The sequence below is a fragment of the Rissa tridactyla genome, chromosome 1 (assembly GCF_028500815.1).
Source record: "Rissa tridactyla isolate bRisTri1 chromosome 1, bRisTri1.patW.cur.20221130, whole genome shotgun sequence".
Lineage (NCBI taxonomy): Eukaryota > Metazoa > Chordata > Aves > Charadriiformes > Laridae > Rissa > Rissa tridactyla.
The window spans coordinates 27,648,306-27,664,831 of NC_071466.1; the positions used below are offsets into that span (position 1 = coordinate 27,648,306).

Below are 16,526 nucleotides of genomic sequence, written 5' to 3' on the forward strand. Positions count from 1 at the left end.
GTCCTGTGACATAATGTGCTTTTCTTTTGATGGAATCAGTAGAAATTCTGGAAGCCACGAACATCCTGAATGACCCACTGTTCTTGCTAGATATCAGAGCGCGCTGACAAACGAGACTGTCCTAAAAAAACGCACAGCGCACTTTGCCAACTGACATGTCACCAGCTATGGGGACAGTGGATCAAGAGTAGGTCTGAAAGCAACGATTTGTCTTACGCAGGCGGAGCAGACATCTTGGAGCAGTGACTGTATACTTCTACTGACCGAGGGTGAAATCAAGAGCACGGCTTTGGAGCATATTCAAAAGTCCATTTAATGCCATTATGTTTGGGAAGATGAGAAGGGGCAAGTTTCTCGAGGAGTGACTGATAACATTTGCCAAAGAGAAAGAGGTTTTGATTCACAGATTTGTCACAGTTGATTTAAAATAGTACAGCTTTTTGACTGAGGGTGTACTTGCCTAAGATACAGAGGGATGCTAACAAAAGGCAAAAAGGGGGTTTATTTGCGGTGGAATTCTGCCACATTTTTCCAGCTGGGGGCAGGAATTCTCATAAATCGACAGCTGCAGAAGGCAGTTAATCCAAAGGCTAATCTCTGTCTGTCCAAATCGCTTACGGACATATTTGCAACACATACATGAGGATTTCTGCTTGCATCTCAATGAAGCCAAAGGGAAGAGAGCAGCCCACAGCGTGAATGTATGGGGTGGGAGAGCGGGCGGTGGGGAACGCTCACCCCGTGCTGGCTTTCACAGTAACCTCGCCTGGCAGCTCGCTTGGCTGTATTTTGATGAATCACTCAGGCAGCTGCACTAGTCCTGTGCAAACCTGTTACGCTGAACCTCCAAAGCAAGCTGATTTTGCATTTCATTGTTCAGATCACCACAGAGACTATCAGGAAAGACAGTATCCTCAGCAAAAAAAAAGTTTACTTGGTTCAGTGTTCAATTCCAGCCCCAATTTCCAGCTTTTACACTTGCATTTACATTTCCTTCTGTCAGCAGTCTCTCCTCCCTCTTCTTCTCTCCCCCACATTCTCTTCTACTTTCACATGCTTTGTATCTGTTGTCCCAGATTTCCTTCGTCCCCTCTGTCTCTATATTATTCTGTGCTCTGCTTCTCTCTGGCTTTGTGCAGGTATGGACCCAACTAGCGTCTGTCCCCCTGAAAGAATACCAAGTAGGACAGTCTCACTTCCATAGCAAATTAATGGTCATCTGCAAGGAGAGCAGCTGAGGGCTTCAATCCATTCAGAACAGCGAGGAGTGGCAGCAAAAATTAATAAAAACAAAGATAACAAGGAAATCCTCCTTTTTTTAAGCCAACATAATCAGACATTTAAAGAAGCAAGCAAGCAAGCATACAAACCTCACACCAAACCCAAAATACTTGTTGAAGAGAAGGAGGACAGGAACTCTAAAGAGAACTTCCAGAGGACAATCAGTGTTCACCTGTATGTTGCTTTTTCGAATTCTGTCTCGAGTGCAGCTCCAGTATCTCTGCTTGAACACAAGTACACGGGCGCATGGACGCGAACCAGACACCGCTCCAAGCAGGTCAACGACACAATCGATTGAGTTAGCTTTTACTGAAGGACCTCAGCCTCTTCCTATAGTGCCTACCTGCCCAAATCATAAAGTTATCATGTAGTCAGGGGATTTTACTGTTCCTTCTCTCAGGTGTGATGTGGCTGTTTGACGTGGAAAGTGCTGGCACTCATCAAAGACAAAAAAAACCATCAGGTCTGAAGCAGTGAAGAGAAGAGGTCCCTGTGGCTCCAGCGAATGGATAAAATGCAAGCTAAAGAGGCTACGTACACAGAGGAACAAATGTTTGGCATGTGCCGAAGGCAGAATATCTGGACATTAAAACCATTCTTTGTTCAAGTTCCCTCAAACAGTGAATAGAGTATGAATAGACTGAATCTGCAAAGAGACCAAAAATGCAACTTTTGGAGATAGTTTTTAAAAAGCATTATACAAACACTCTAAGGAAAGAAAAACAGACACCAAGATTTCTCAGAGCCGGCAACTACCATTGTACACTACTGAAGGGCTTGGGGGAGTTTGTGACCAGAAAACCAAATGTTCAACAGTTAACACTGGGACATGTTACAAAACTCTCAAAATCAATAGGCAGTTTCTGCAGTCCTCCCCGAAACCCTTTAAGCTCAAATAATTCCCATGTTACACAGGAGCTTGTAAGAATGACAGTTTATTTTCATATTCTTAACCAGGAATAAGTCAGTACAAGACATAAAGAAAAGCTATTGTTTTCATCTGAGCAGCTTCCATTTTTTCCAAGCAGGATTTTCCATTGTGTACTCACATGGCATTGGCAAACAAGCCAGCGTAACGAGACCGCACTGTGTTTTCACTCACTAACTTGAATTGCACATACGTAAAGTTTTAAGTACTGTGTGTGCCCTTTTAACACACATAGTATTGTTCCTGCTGTATTAGTCACGTGTTTTTTTCTATTTTATTTATAATTTCAAGATTCAGCAATTCACATTATCATGTGTCTGGATAATGCTGACACTCAGTGTCAAAGTCAAATACACTTATTTCTAAGAGCATTACTGACTTAAAGGCTAAATTGGGGAGGTCTTATCACAAAAGCCAGAGGAAAGCCAGCACAGTTCAGGAAGTTTCCTTACCTTTTTTCTTTGGAAGTTCACATCGAGTTTCATTGAGGCGCACTTGTTCAGTGTGTTCAGTCGTCTATAAGGCAAAGCAAATTCAAAAGATTAGCAGCCTCTGATTAAAGGGCACGACTTTTCATAAGTTCAAAAGCTTTTCTCTTATCTGCCTGTAGGGTGCCAACTGCATACAACAGGCTTCACAAATGATACTGGTCATATTATTCCAGGCTTTATGACCACTGCGTTAAAAGGGAATCTTAGCTTCACGTTACTTGATAGCCAGGTTTTATACATTGCTTTTTAACTCATAGTCATTTAAGTACTTAGCAAAGGAAACAGGTATAAACAAACACCTCTGATGGCTGGGGAAATGACAAGAGAGGAAGGAGGTAAGTTGCCTTCTGCAGGACTGTAACAGAATTGGGTCTAAAATGGGGATTTCAAAGCACTAGTGAAAGACAAAATAAAAAAATGCAGTTCCTCAAGGCAGTTAGCACCTCCTTTAAAAACCTGACATAAAGAAGAACTTTTAGCAGTTAGTTAAACGTTTCTCCACAGCCAATAATTTCATTCCCATCTTATAGACCTTATAGATCTTAAGACCTTATAGATCTTATAGACAGGTTAACACACCCAAGGTGTAACAAATCTAACATCTTTAAATAAATATTTTTAGTTATTTTTGACCTTGTTCGTAATCATGTTATCAGGGGCTCTGTAAAGCTTCTGCTCGTTAAATCCAAGGCTACCCCATGACAATAGCGGGTTGAAATGATAATCTGATAAAGATGGAAAGTGAATGTGGGGGTGTGTGTGCCCACCCCCAGAGTGCAGAGACATGTGCAGAGACAGTCAGAGGACAAGAAAACACGCTCTTTCAATAGAGAACCTACCATGCTAATCATAATTGATTACTTTTATTTATACTTAAAGGTCCTGATTCATGAAACCATGCGTCTTCTAAAAGCAGAGGCTCAGGGTTAAATATGTTCAACTTTGAATATTTTCCAGATTTAGGGCTGAATTTCAAAATAAAGAGAGGTGGAGGGAGAGAGCCATGTGCCCGCAACACTCTTCTGTAGGCTGCCTGCATCTCCCGTATCTTTGTGGCAAAAGCTGCCCCTCTTCCTTCTGGGTCTCAGGAAGAGACCGCCAATCTTCAGAACTGATAACATTTGAAATGTACGTGATAAGTTACAAGGACATGTGAAAAAAAAAGTATCACGTCAACAATGTAATCTCTCACATAGCATAAGAACATTATGGCATTAACATATTCCTCCCCGGGACTTCTAATATTAGAAGTCCTTTCAAATTGCCACCGCTAACACAGAACCAGGCCACCAAATGTGGATCTTCCTTAAAAAAAATTCCCTCACAAAATATCACCTGCTCATTTGTAGATAAAATACTCCTCCCTAACTCACGCCAATAAACTCGTTATGCCATATCAGAAAAGTCCTGTGCTCCTCATATTAATGGGAGTATAATGCATGCACAAGCACACCCTTGCATGCATGATAGTAACGTTCTTGTAATAAATTCCAGGCTTCATGGCTCTGTAGCTATATCTTCAGCCTTCTGCCCACAAATCCTCCTCCTCAGGGATTACATCTATTATTGCAATGCTCATCTTTTGCCCAAACATGGAATTTCTCAACCCAAAGTTGCATTTTCTTGGGGCCCTGGGGTGAATAATGTTCAGCAATTCTTTTGAGTGTGAAATGTTTAAATTTGCATATCGATATTAATTTCAAATATACAGAGGAACACACACATTTTCAAAGGAGTCCAACTCAACTTTCTGTCTGTGGAGACGTCTTTCTCCGAGAAGTGAACTGGAGGCTCAGATCGGAGACCCCGCACAGAGCCAGTGCTCCATCCATTCACTACGGTGCCATTTGCCTTCTAAAAACCCAGGAGCAAGGCACCCATTTCAGGAGCAGGAAGACAAGGAAGCAACAGCCCTTGCTGTACCCTTCGCCCTGTTTGCACCCAGGTACCTCTGGATGTGTCCATCCGACAGCGGAAAGTGCTGTGGTTTCTCTATTGAAAGGGGCTGCTTCCTGAGCACGGAAAGGTGCAGAAAGCACATGGTGAAATCAACACAACCATCCAAAGCCATCGTTTTCCTGCTAATGGCATTTGAGAGAGAGATTGTTTCAGCAGAGACTGAGAGGTCAGCTCTCTAAAAGTGAGCATCATTACTTACACTGGAGGCTTGGGAAGCCACATCATTGTCCTGTCTGCTTCTAACCTGGCTTTGCTATGAAGAACTCGTTTCATCAGAAATAAAACTACTGTTTACTGGGTGCCAGGGGCTCAACCTCAGGTTTTAAATTCACCCATCTACAAAACATCAGCATGCTTTATGGGGCTTTTCCAGTGCTGTGGAAAGATTTGCCAGTGAAATTAGAGCACTAATGATGATATTTGTGAGCTTGCCTGGTACTAACAACTCCAATCAAAGCCAGTCTGTTTCAACTTCTTACGCCGTGTTGATGTGCCAGCAGTGGCAGAAAGCTTTTCTCATCTGCTTAAAGTCGTTAGATGACTGACAGCCAAGTTCTCAACACATCTTTCAAAAAACAAAAATAAAAGTATCTGGCTACAAAAGGCTGTCACTAATGTCCCAGTCAAGAGAGAAGCACTACACTTTCACATCACTGCTTAAAAACATGGGGAAAAGACTGCCTGTTTGTAATGTCAACAGAACACAAAATCTGGACTTGAGAAAAGGTAGGAAAAAACACATTAAATAAATGCAAGAGAAGTGGCTATATAAAAACCAAATCACCCCGGATGCATTTGAATGCTTGTCTGGAAAGCTCTGCAGTGTTTAGGGGAAGCCTACAAAATATTTACCACAGCAAGTGCTTCATTGATGTTAATCTTATTTCTTCTCCAGGCCATCACAGGTAAACATTACCTCTACGGCTTAACACTTATCTATATGGTGAAATAACATGTCTATGTTAAAAATGTCCCTTGATACAATACTTTAACACCATCAGAGTGGTTCACGTGCCCAAACGGAGATGTCTGGTGCTATTTTAGATCCCCTAGAGTACCAAGCCTGGCCTTCAGCTGCTGCAGGTCCTCTTGGTCCAGCCAGCCCATGGAGAAGTCTGAGATTATTTTAGGAGATCTGAGATGGCATTAGACACAGGTATTTAGGGATCTGAATCTCAGCCCCAGTGCTGTACTTAATAACCCTTATGACGGAAGTTTTTCAGAAACATCTTGTACAGCACTAAGCAGTGTTTACAAATAAATACAAACTTGCAGCAACGCAAGATCTGATTAGCTGAGAAACCTTGTGGGTGACCTGTTGTCCTGCTTGAAGAGCCATCCAGATAATGGGAAGACAACTTTAAAGTGATTTGGAGCTCCATGCATTCCCTTGGACCTGTTCTGCAGCTGTTTCCAAGCAGCTGGTGGGGAACGTAGCCAGGGGCAACAACTGGTCATGCAGGAGGAGGTGTTGTCCCAAAGCCTTAAAGTGTATCAGAGGCACCATGGGGAGCATGGTGTCTCCAACCTCTGCAGAGCTGCAAATGTCCTCTCTTATGGATCATCATCAGGTAAACATATTACATGGTTCCATAAACTCCTGTCTGAGGGAAACATGACACTATTTCTTTGTTTTATCATTATTCCTAGCCAATTTTAGGTGCTGCATACACATGCCCCTAGCTGGCTTCTTCTGGTGCAGTGGAATTTGAGAAGAGGCCACCCGGCTCCTCATGCTGCCCTTTGCTGAGGTCTGAACACTGAATAAAGGTCCTCCCAGTACCGGCAGGGCTGGTGTGCGAAGCGGGCACTGGCACATCCCTGCTCCACCAGTTTCGTGCATGAAGAGAAGATACTGTTTTCCAGTCTTATCACTTTTTGGTCATGGCCGCAACTGAGTGAGGTACCTTACAGGCTGCGCACTCACACGAGCTGAGTCAGCTCTCCTTGAGATTAGCAGGAGCCATTCTACTGACTTGAGAGCAGGGCTTTCCATACTGCATGTGGAGAGCTGGGCTTATCTCCTAACAGCACCTACAGCAATATAACTCAGCAGACGGAACTGACGATACAATCACCACTTCAAAACTCTAATGGCTGGATGTCCCAAGTACAGCGACCTTTGGATTATTTACAAGCTATCTAAGAGACACTAGCTATGGAAAAAGAGGCTGCTGGCTGCTTGGCACAGTTCAAATTTTAAGAGCTTGATTTAGGGGCCTACGTATCAGACCGTTACATACTTGTTCTTTATATTCTTAGTCACTATATTTACGTGAATACAAAAAGTACAACACGGCTTGGCTTTTCCTTCTCACCCTCTTATCACAGCAGCCACAAAAGTTCCCAGAGCAGAGTTGGTTGCTGCTATTTTGGAAACGACACAGAGATCCAGCTATAAAATTTTCATGCCCAATTATTATTTTGGCAGGCTGACAGCGTTTGCCTGCAGATTGCACAGCAATTTTCTATTGTTTGCTACTCAATAAAATCTGAGTGGAATCTCTTGATAGATACGCCTCTAACCCAAAGGCCTCAAATTTGGTCTTTACTCTGCCAAATTTTCAAATGATATTGTAAACAGCAGGAGCATTAGAATATCTCAAAAAGGTCACTGAAACCCTTTACAACAGGGAGTCTTAGGCTTTCTGACTAAAATACTACCAGCTGCCTTTAAAACAGGTTCCTCTGTGTTTGTACCTCATGTTGTCTTGTATACTGCAGTGCCATAGAAAACTTACTACAAAATGAGGTTCAGAGTCTGATTTCAGTCCACAAGACCAGAGAAACTTGGTGTTTATACTAGAACCATTACCATTCAGAGCTAAAACTCTGCTCAAACTGATTAGCCTCTCTGGCATTCCAGCTTTAAAATTACCCTCCAAATGAAAATGAGAACCCCATTTTGTTCAGTACAACAGGCTGAATGTATTACTAGTCAGCGTGAAGGCTTGGTCATGCGTAGCTTCAAGAGCAGTTTTGGTTGTTTGAAGAACGGAAGTTTGGCTCCCAACCTGGGAATCAGTGCATACAGAAATGATAACTAAACTTTTTTTAAGTTTCTGTTTCGTAGAAGTGCATCAAGCCTGCAACTCATGTGATATACTGGAATGCACCTTGTAGTAACGCCACCACAGAGGAAAGCAAGGGCAGAAAACCAGCCACAGTGGTCAGCCGAGCTGTGAGGATTTCCAGTGCAGTGGAAAACTTGGAAGATGTTGGTTCGATAACTACTACAGCAACAAAGCTGGTACTGGGGGCAGCGGCTGGCACTGTTTGCTGTTTCTGATGAACCCGAACCTTGACATTTGGCACAACCGCTTTTTACGGGTCTCTCTCAGCTAATTGTCTGCAATCTGAAAACATAATCACAATACTTGTATTTCTACCGGGCTAATATAAGAGGTGTTACTCTTTTTTTAGATTTAAACTGTTTAAAAACTCCCAATGAAAATTAAAGTCAACAGGTGTTGTCTTCTGAATAAAATCATTACAGAAAAAGTTACTAGACAGTCATAAACCCCTTTGTCTTTGAATTAAATAGTTTGGAAAGATCTGTGTCTATGCTTGTGTACTACAGGTCTCAGCAGTATCACTTGATTTAGGCTAATGTAAAGCATTCTGTCACCTAAGTGCATCTTGCCAGCTGCTAGTTTATTTCCCAAAACCTCATCTTTCAATAAAAGAGAAAAAAAACCCAGTCTCTAGCTGTTCAGCTCACAAAGAAATCCTGATAAATACGTATCAACCTAGCAGACGTGTTGTAGGTGTATGTGTGAGTCTACAGAGAGGCCGGAGGAGCAAGAGGTGAGCTGTTCCCATTTAGCTGTGTAGGTGTTGGACGCCTGGTGAGCATAACTGAAGTACTATCATTGCTAATTGCTTCAGAGAAGACAGTCTGGGGAGAGCCACAGAGCTGTGCAATGACTGCACCTCACTGCTCTCAGTAGAAAGGGTCAGGGACAGACATCATACTTACACTTTTCAATGGTCTTTCAATCTTGTAGGGGAGGGCAGAGGGGAAGAGATCTCAACCTCCTACCACAACCACTTTCCAGCTCCTAAACTACAGCAAAGTATGTCTTACACCATGCCAGACTGAAGCAGGGGGATGCATGCATGCGTGGGAGGAAGGTTTCTTGAGCACAGGCATAGCAATTCCTCCCACCAAGCTGTACAGAACAGCAGTGGATCAAGTCTGCAGTTATTCTGCTCCCCGACATCCTTGAGAGCAATCACTGAAGGATCCAAGTCTTTCCTACTGATTTGTCTTCAGACACAAAGGCTACTACACAGAGAAAGAGAGTATTCTGTTCCCCATAACCATAATAGACAACACGAGAAGCAACAGGTCTGACTTGCAGCAAGGGAGTTTCAGGAGAGCACTCTGACAACTACGCCCAGGAATTACCTGGATTCTCCAGGAAGGAGGGCATAGCCTGGGATGGAGAGATGGACCAGATGAACTCTCTTCCAGCCCTATTTTCTGTGATTCTCAGAAACCCTCTCTGCAGTCCTGCATCACATTAATCCCTGCAATGCACAGTATGATGTGCAGTGGAACAGCGCACATTCTCTGATGACTTTAGCCACAGTTGCAGAAGGGGAAATAGAGTTTTTGTCCAATTATCTTGATGTTGGTGTTGTGAAAGTTTCCATAACGTGTAATAAAGCCTGCTTGGTTAGAGGCCAGATGCTCCTTTGTCCTTGCTAAAGAGGAGAGGAGCAGAACCCAGCCTGAGCTGAGGACAGGAGAAAGATGAGGGGAACAATGCCTCTGCAATGTGGTTTTGCAAAACTACCACAGAATTGCTGCTTCTTGAGTCCTGAGGGACAGTACTTGAGCAATGCAATACGGTATATTCATCACAGGCAGAGTATAAAAAGCTAGATAAACAGCAAACACAAGCCCTCTGGGAGGGGCAAACCAGTGATTAGTTGTAGCAGCTGCAGTACTGTGGGGTTCTGGTCCCACTTGTGTTACTGGTGCCAAAAGGGGAGTACCAAGGGAAACACAGAAGCATGAAAACCACGTCTGCTGCCAGAGAAAGTACTTGCTGAATTCTATGCGATGAAGTTTTATCTTTTCTGCTGTGCTCGGACATAAGAGTTATTAATCTGCAACTCAAATGTGATTCCTTCATTTATTCAGGGTTTGCTTGTACTACTGCTAGTTCTTTCTTAAAAGGAAGGCGTTTCAAATCCATTGGATTTGGGTCTTCGCAAATCATGTGATGGTTTGTATGACTGTGTGGGTCCTACTCCAGGATTTTCCGTAAAAGACATGAATTCAGAATGGTATCACTATAGATCTCATTGCTTAATTCACATAGACAAGCAAACATCTCTGCTGCTGCTTCTGCTGTTATGCTAACAATTAACAAATCAGGTCATGTTTTTGCATTAGCAGAAAAGAAACTTTAGGTGTTACTTACCTGCAAAGAGGTTCTACAAGGTCCTTGTCAAGAAAATCATGATCTTTCTTTACTGCAGCAATGTCAATGGGAAACTGGGAGTCTATAACAGGAGATACAATAGTAAGATGACTGCTTGCTATTCAAATGAAAACACATCATCTACATCTAAAATGCTTTGCATGTGCTTGCGCACTGAAATCTAGTATGACCGATTTCACTTGGCTCTGGTTCCCTTTTCAGTCACTTTATTATTTTTTTCTGTTAAAAGTGTAGTTGCACGTCCTGTGCACCAAAGAGACAGCAGGATCATTTCGTTTTGGCTTTAACAAGATACTCAATCGCTAGCTGCTCCTTCTAGTGCCTAACCCAAATGAATGAGATCAGAGAATCACCAACACAGTTTCTTTATCCACGTGAGCAACAAGGTTCTCCATTCCCATCACAGTGACTTAATGAATTATTTGCTAAACAGACTTTTCTCATGAAACAGAAATGGTCTGTGCTTTTTGTTTTTAACACAACTCCCAATAACAACCATTTCAGACAAAGGGTTACTCCAGTAACAGAGACCAAAAAAATAAGCTGAATTATAACCCCCAATATTAGCTAAAAAGCCAGACTAGTGTGCTGGAAGCTGACATTTGTAATGAAAAGTGACATGGCTGCAACACATTAGTGGGATCCATAACGGTGGGCCGGGTTCCAGCGCTGTGGCTGCTCTCCAGACTGCTCTGCCATGCTTAGGTACCGCAGCAGGATGCCAGGATACAGGAACTACAGCCAGCAGTTTCAGACACTAGTGCTTAACACTGACATAATAGATGCCTGTAAAAAGGACTTTGTTTTCCAAGATGCAGAGTGTCTAGAGCGCATATTGACTGTATGGGAACTGTGGGAGCCCAGCACAGGTTGTTTTTTGGAGGGAACCCCCCTTTGAATTGGGCAGACAGTGGGCTCTCCTTTCCCTGAGGGAGTCAGTATCTGAGAGATGCTGATTACAAGGCAGACATAAAAGTACTACTGGGCACCCAGGGACTGTGGCAGACACACATCTATGCCAGCTTTGGCAGGCTTATTAGTCTTAGTTCCTTGCTGGGTTTAACAGAGCCGACCTGGCTCCTGAGGAGCCACCCGAGCACCTCTGCACAGTGCTCCCAGTACCCGGGCACCCGAACGGCCCGTCAGGAGCCAGCACCTGAGCCTTGAGGGACCTCAGCTGGCTGTCAGAAGCTGCAGAGGTGTCCTTGTCCATCCCACACGTGGGGATGGACGGTGTCTGAGCCGGCTCTCAGGAGAGCTGGCTCTGACCCACAAGGTTTCTTGGCCATGGCTCCATGCGTGGAGCCGTGCTGCCTCCAGACCCAAGCTGACCCTGGAAGGCGTCCAGCGGCGTTTGGCAGAGCTGCGCTTCGGCTAATAAGCCCGAGCGGACCTGAGCTGGCTCTGTGTCTCTGGCAGAGAGCATATGCAGTTTGGGAAGAATGAGGATCAGCTGCAGTGTCCCTCTCAGCACTGAGCTAGGGAGAGCAGGAAAACCCCAGCCCCAGTCCCCAAACTGCTCCTGAACGCAGCAGCAGCGCAACCACTCGCCCTGCTCTCGGGGATGCCGCTTCCCTGGGCATGAACTCTACAGCTAGGAAGGGGACACAGCCATTTGCTTTGAGTTAGCATCAAAACATTGGCTTTTCTTGCTTTCCAAATGTAAAACACAGCTCAGATTACCCACTTTTGGTAACTTTGCAGAGTTTTCAACCTTATTTTCAGTAAGACTGTAACTTCAGTAAACTGAAAATTTCAGTAACTTTCAGTGCTTTCAATCTTATTTTAGACATAGTTCAGGAAGTTAAAAAAAAAGAGAGACCTATGTATTTCAGGTTTTTTGTTAACCTTTGAGATTTACACAAACTATGTCCCTCTTTTTTTTTCCTTCCCATGGCTATGAGGGCAAAAATCTTACTTTTCTTTAGGCATTGGTATGACTCCAGCAGCTGAGGCCTTGTGAAACAGCCAGCCATGGCTATAACTCAGTCAAATGTAGAGTTGGCTGACTGCAAGCTCTCCTGGCAAGGGCCCAGTGCACTTTCAGTACCGCACAAAGAGGAGAAAAACCTACTTACCCTCGTAGAACTGAGCATATTGGGGAAATCCAGCTGCACGTAACCAGTCACACGCTTCCTTTGCTTCGATTTCTGAGCAGAAAGAGAAAAAAGTTCACACTCTGTTATTTTGCCATAGAAGTTCTTTTAATTATAAGGAAATAGCAGAGAGACTTCGTAGTAGCTGCTTGTTGCTTAGAAGTACTGTTATCAATCTGAAGTATTTTTTTATATCAGAAAATAAGATAGAGTCCCTTAAAGAAATTCACCCGCCTCCACAGGACCCTAAGGTTTGTATGGCCGCTTGGTGACCGGGAGGAAGTGTTAGTTATCTCCATGCAGCAGAAGTTGCTCATCCAGGTTTGCGGTCCTGTGTCCTATCCTCCCCCAAGGGTAAGTTGTTGGGGGGAGGTGAAGATGAAGCAGCGTGGAAATGAGGTGACAGGGAACATGTACGGTGCTTTCTCCTGCTCTGACACTTCTTGCAGAGAAAAATCCCATGTGAAAGCCACTGAAAGCTCTGCCAGGAAAACCCCAGTGCAGGTCTCATGTTACTCGAGGGACAATTGCCCAGGTAGGACGCGCCTTCTGCCTTCCTACCTTTAGCCATTTGAACTCCATTATGTAGACTCCCTCCATGGTCAATAAAGAGACAGTTAATTCCAAAGGGTGATTCATTTCACTTTAAAGTAGTGTCTAAAATAGGTGGGATAAATCAACTACTGACAGTACTTTTCTCGTGTGGCTGCTAAGAGAAAGAGGATAAACAGCAGCAGGTATGTCTGTGCGGCTAAATAAAGTGGATACAGGCAGTAGCTTCAAGCACTGGACCCCAGACTGCTCACTCTTTAATTTTAATCCACTTCCAGGCCTGTTTTGGAGTGTTTCAGTTATCTATCAAGACAAATCTTTTCTTGAGAAGGCTAGTACTAAGCAGTGAGGAGAAAAATCAGTCTGTGTCATCTCGTCCCTGCCTATCCGCTATTTAGAAGCATGGACACAGATGATGCTGGACTGAGTTTCCCCTTTCAAAAAGCTTTCATGGGGTAAGATGTATCCTACCCCCATGGAAAAAGTGGGGGAATCATCAGCTGGACAAGAGAATAGCCCCTGTTTATTTTGGGGGTGATAGGAAGGATAGGTGAGCATGAGGGAATGGAAGAAAATCATGTTCAAGAGGGGGACTACATAAGACCTGAAGCTTTTTTGCACAGGAGAGGCAATTTCCGTGCAATTACTAAAGCAGCAGTAAATAAATGTCAGCTACACAAAAACAGATGATAAATTATGAAGTGCCTCCAGCAAAACAGACTTTGCGCACTCCAGCAGTCACACACGTGGTTACGCACCCAACCCCTGAGCTGACCGATGCATGTTGACAGTAGGGTACCTCAATTTTTACCAAGCTCCATAGGCTTATTTTATGGAAAGCAGCGTGCCAGGTCCGTCTCTGCCCCGCACCCGCACTGCCTGCATGTCCAGCTGCTCCCAGAGCAACTGGAGGAACAACTGAAAACAGAGTCTCACCCAGACAAATGTGGGTTTCTGGGGAAACCTGGGCAACGTCTCCTTGCTGCCCAGATCTAGACCAGGATCTACCAATTGCACAGTTTTGGTTTACAAGATCAAAGTCAAAACACGTATCTGCACCTCCTACATTTGCAAAATGCTAAGGAATGGGGTATGCAGGTGTTGAAGAAAGTAGACATTTTATGGTGCTTACTATTGAGCCTGAATGAACCAGGCAAGGGTTTTGGCACATTTGTGGTTGTAAATCTAGGCAGCCATAATACAAAACCCTAAATGTAAAACAAGAAATGGAACTGGAAAAAGAAAATAAGTTGCTCTTATGCTGCAAAAAAAAAACCAAAAAAAAAACCAGTTGTAACTGTTTTCTACATTTCTAAAAAAATGCATTTTTACAGATAGGAGATGCTGGCCTGCATTTTTCCCAATGTAATTCTGTTCAAATCACTCATTATAACCCTGAAGGTCACCATAAAACCTCCTCCGAATATACTCTGCGGTAAGTGACCTGCATACCTTTCTGCTCCTCTAAATACCGAGTCACGCCAGCACATTTTGTTGCGGAAATCAAAATCCAGAATACAAGGTCTACATCTAAAAGCCCGATTTCCCAAAGATGATTAGACAGCCAGTAACAGCACTGCGATGGCCACAATCTTTAGTAGTGCTGAAAAGGATTTACCCCCAGGTCTTCATTTGCTTTGACATTAGTTCATGTCAAGGCCAAAAAAAGGAGTTTGAAAGTACTGAGTACACTCAGTTCTTAACACTGAGCAGCCTACATAAAACGTGGCTCTCACTACGGCACATCTGTGTGCTGAAAGCACATCTCTATTATGTTCCAGTGAGGCTGAATATTTTTATTGAATGCTTGGAAAAAAGACAAGTCTTTATACTTTTTTCTTTTGCCTAATTCAATCTCACGAAACACAGATGAATCGATCCCGTTTCAAAATGTATTTTACAACTCAGGACAGCTGTACGTACATTCTAGCTTCATCTGGCCTGGAAGCACAACTAACAGAAGCTGTGGGTGATGGAGAATGCTACCATTTAATGCTCTTATATGCTTATCATATTTCAGTGTTTTTTGCAGTTGGCTGCTCAGAGGAGCTTGCTGAGGAATCCTCCTGCAGCCCAAGAGAGATCTAAAAAATCTCAGGTTGCAATGGGTGAATAATTGCAGGGATAACCAAGGAAGTACATCTCACTCACTGTTTTTTGTTTGGGGTTTTTTTTTTCCCTCCACAAACAAGTGGGAGTATTCTTATATTCTTAATTATCATCTCAAACAAACAGATCCCCCCTCAAATAAGATTTCCTAAGTCAGCTTTGAGGATCCTGGGTCTTGGACACGTAGCAGCGCCCATTTTCCTCCCTTATTTCTCTTTCCTTTCTCATCTTATTGAGAGGAGGGCAGGAGGGGAGAACTGCAATGTGCTGCTGGCCCAGACAAAAGTATGACTTTGCTCATATGAGTGTAATTCCACTGGCTAAAGGCACCTGTTCCAGCCATTCCCCTCTTGGCCCCCCCTGAAGTTTGGGTGAAAAGGCAGATCCAAGGAGTTACTCCTCAGCAGCCACCGAAGGTGATTTCTATTATCTCGCTCTGGGCATGTAACCCAAGTTACAGATCAGAGTGCAATACAGATGCCTTCAGTACCGGATATTGTAATGCTTAAAACATAATATGAGATGTTCAGTTTAACCTCATCTTTCTGTGCACATTCGCTAATATTTGCTTTTTGTTACTTGCTAGTTAAACACCAGTGAAGACTTCTTTGAGAAGGGATGAGTACATCCCTTCTGTCTGGAAGCTGTCAATGAAGGGCTGCAGAAATACTTTTGGCAGTGTTGGTCCAGTTCTGTTCCCACGTCCAGGCTAACGCAGGGGTCTCAACCAGCCTGCAGCAGCTGCACTGTCTTGGTGCAACCTTGAAGGACCTGGAAAAGTATGTGTGTTCACAGGTGGCTCCAAAGCAGCTTGCCAACAGCACAGAGAAGGGCTGTCATCCTGAAAAGAGTGATTTTAGAGAGGATGTGGCTCATAGTTTTGCATCCATGGCTAGCGGGAGCCACAGCTTTTCCCAAAAGAACGTGCGCCACCACTGACCCACAAATAGCATCTCCCTTGGTGTGACCAGAAGGCTGCTCACCCCAGAGCACCTGATGGTGGGTTTGTCCTTATGCACTACTGCCCTGCTCTGCTGACAGGAAAAAAGTCAGGGATAATTTACCTATTGCTTTCCAATTGTTTGGGCAGCAGTTAATAGCAATCATTATTAAGGCTAGATAATAATTCAGTCACAAATAGTGACAAGCATCAGTATGTCTCACAGTACTTGAATCCTCAGAGGTTTTTTTCAGTTTTTAGTTGAAGCTTGACATGAAACAAATTTATCTTTTCCATTTCACTTTTCTACCAGTAGCCCGCTATAACTGAGATCCACACATGCAAAAGCCCTCCAGTCACATTTCTGGGGAGCTCGGGGTGATGATCTCCTCATGGACACCATATCGCCCTCATCTACCTGCTCTTCCCAAGAGGTATGTCAAAAGTGTCCTGTGCATAGAAGTTGCTGCTGACCTTCCTCGTGTCTCGCCCCAGAGGTCCCCCAGAAGTTGCCCCTGCTTCAACAACACGCTTCAGTGCCCATAGGCAAGCAGGGACTTAAAATCTTGTCACACACTTCTTTGATCCGGGAAGCCATCTTTTTTTTTCTTTCCCCCTATGCGACTGTGTCTTAATCCTTCCTCTTAGAGTTGTCCCACTGTGTATTAAGTTAAATGTTCATCAGACACTGAGACAGCAGCCCAAAGCATATAT

The 16,526-nt window shown here is 43.8% G+C and overlaps 1 protein-coding gene across 12 annotated transcripts in view; it reads right to left on the reverse strand.

Moving 5' to 3' along the window:
* Positions 1–16,526, reverse strand: part of STARD13 (StAR related lipid transfer domain containing 13) — a 310,108-nt gene that overhangs the window by 24,921 nt on the left and 268,661 nt on the right. For all 12 annotated transcript variants that reach the window (XM_054188918.1, XM_054188926.1, XM_054188935.1 and 9 more), the window contains 3 exons: positions 12,194–12,265; positions 10,095–10,176; positions 2,662–2,725 (listed from right to left, as the gene is read on the reverse strand). In XM_054188918.1, the coding sequence (XP_054044893.1) occupies positions 2,662–2,725; positions 10,095–10,176; positions 12,194–12,265 (218 nt within the window). The remainder of the gene's footprint in view (positions 1–2,661; positions 2,726–10,094; positions 10,177–12,193; positions 12,266–16,526) is intronic.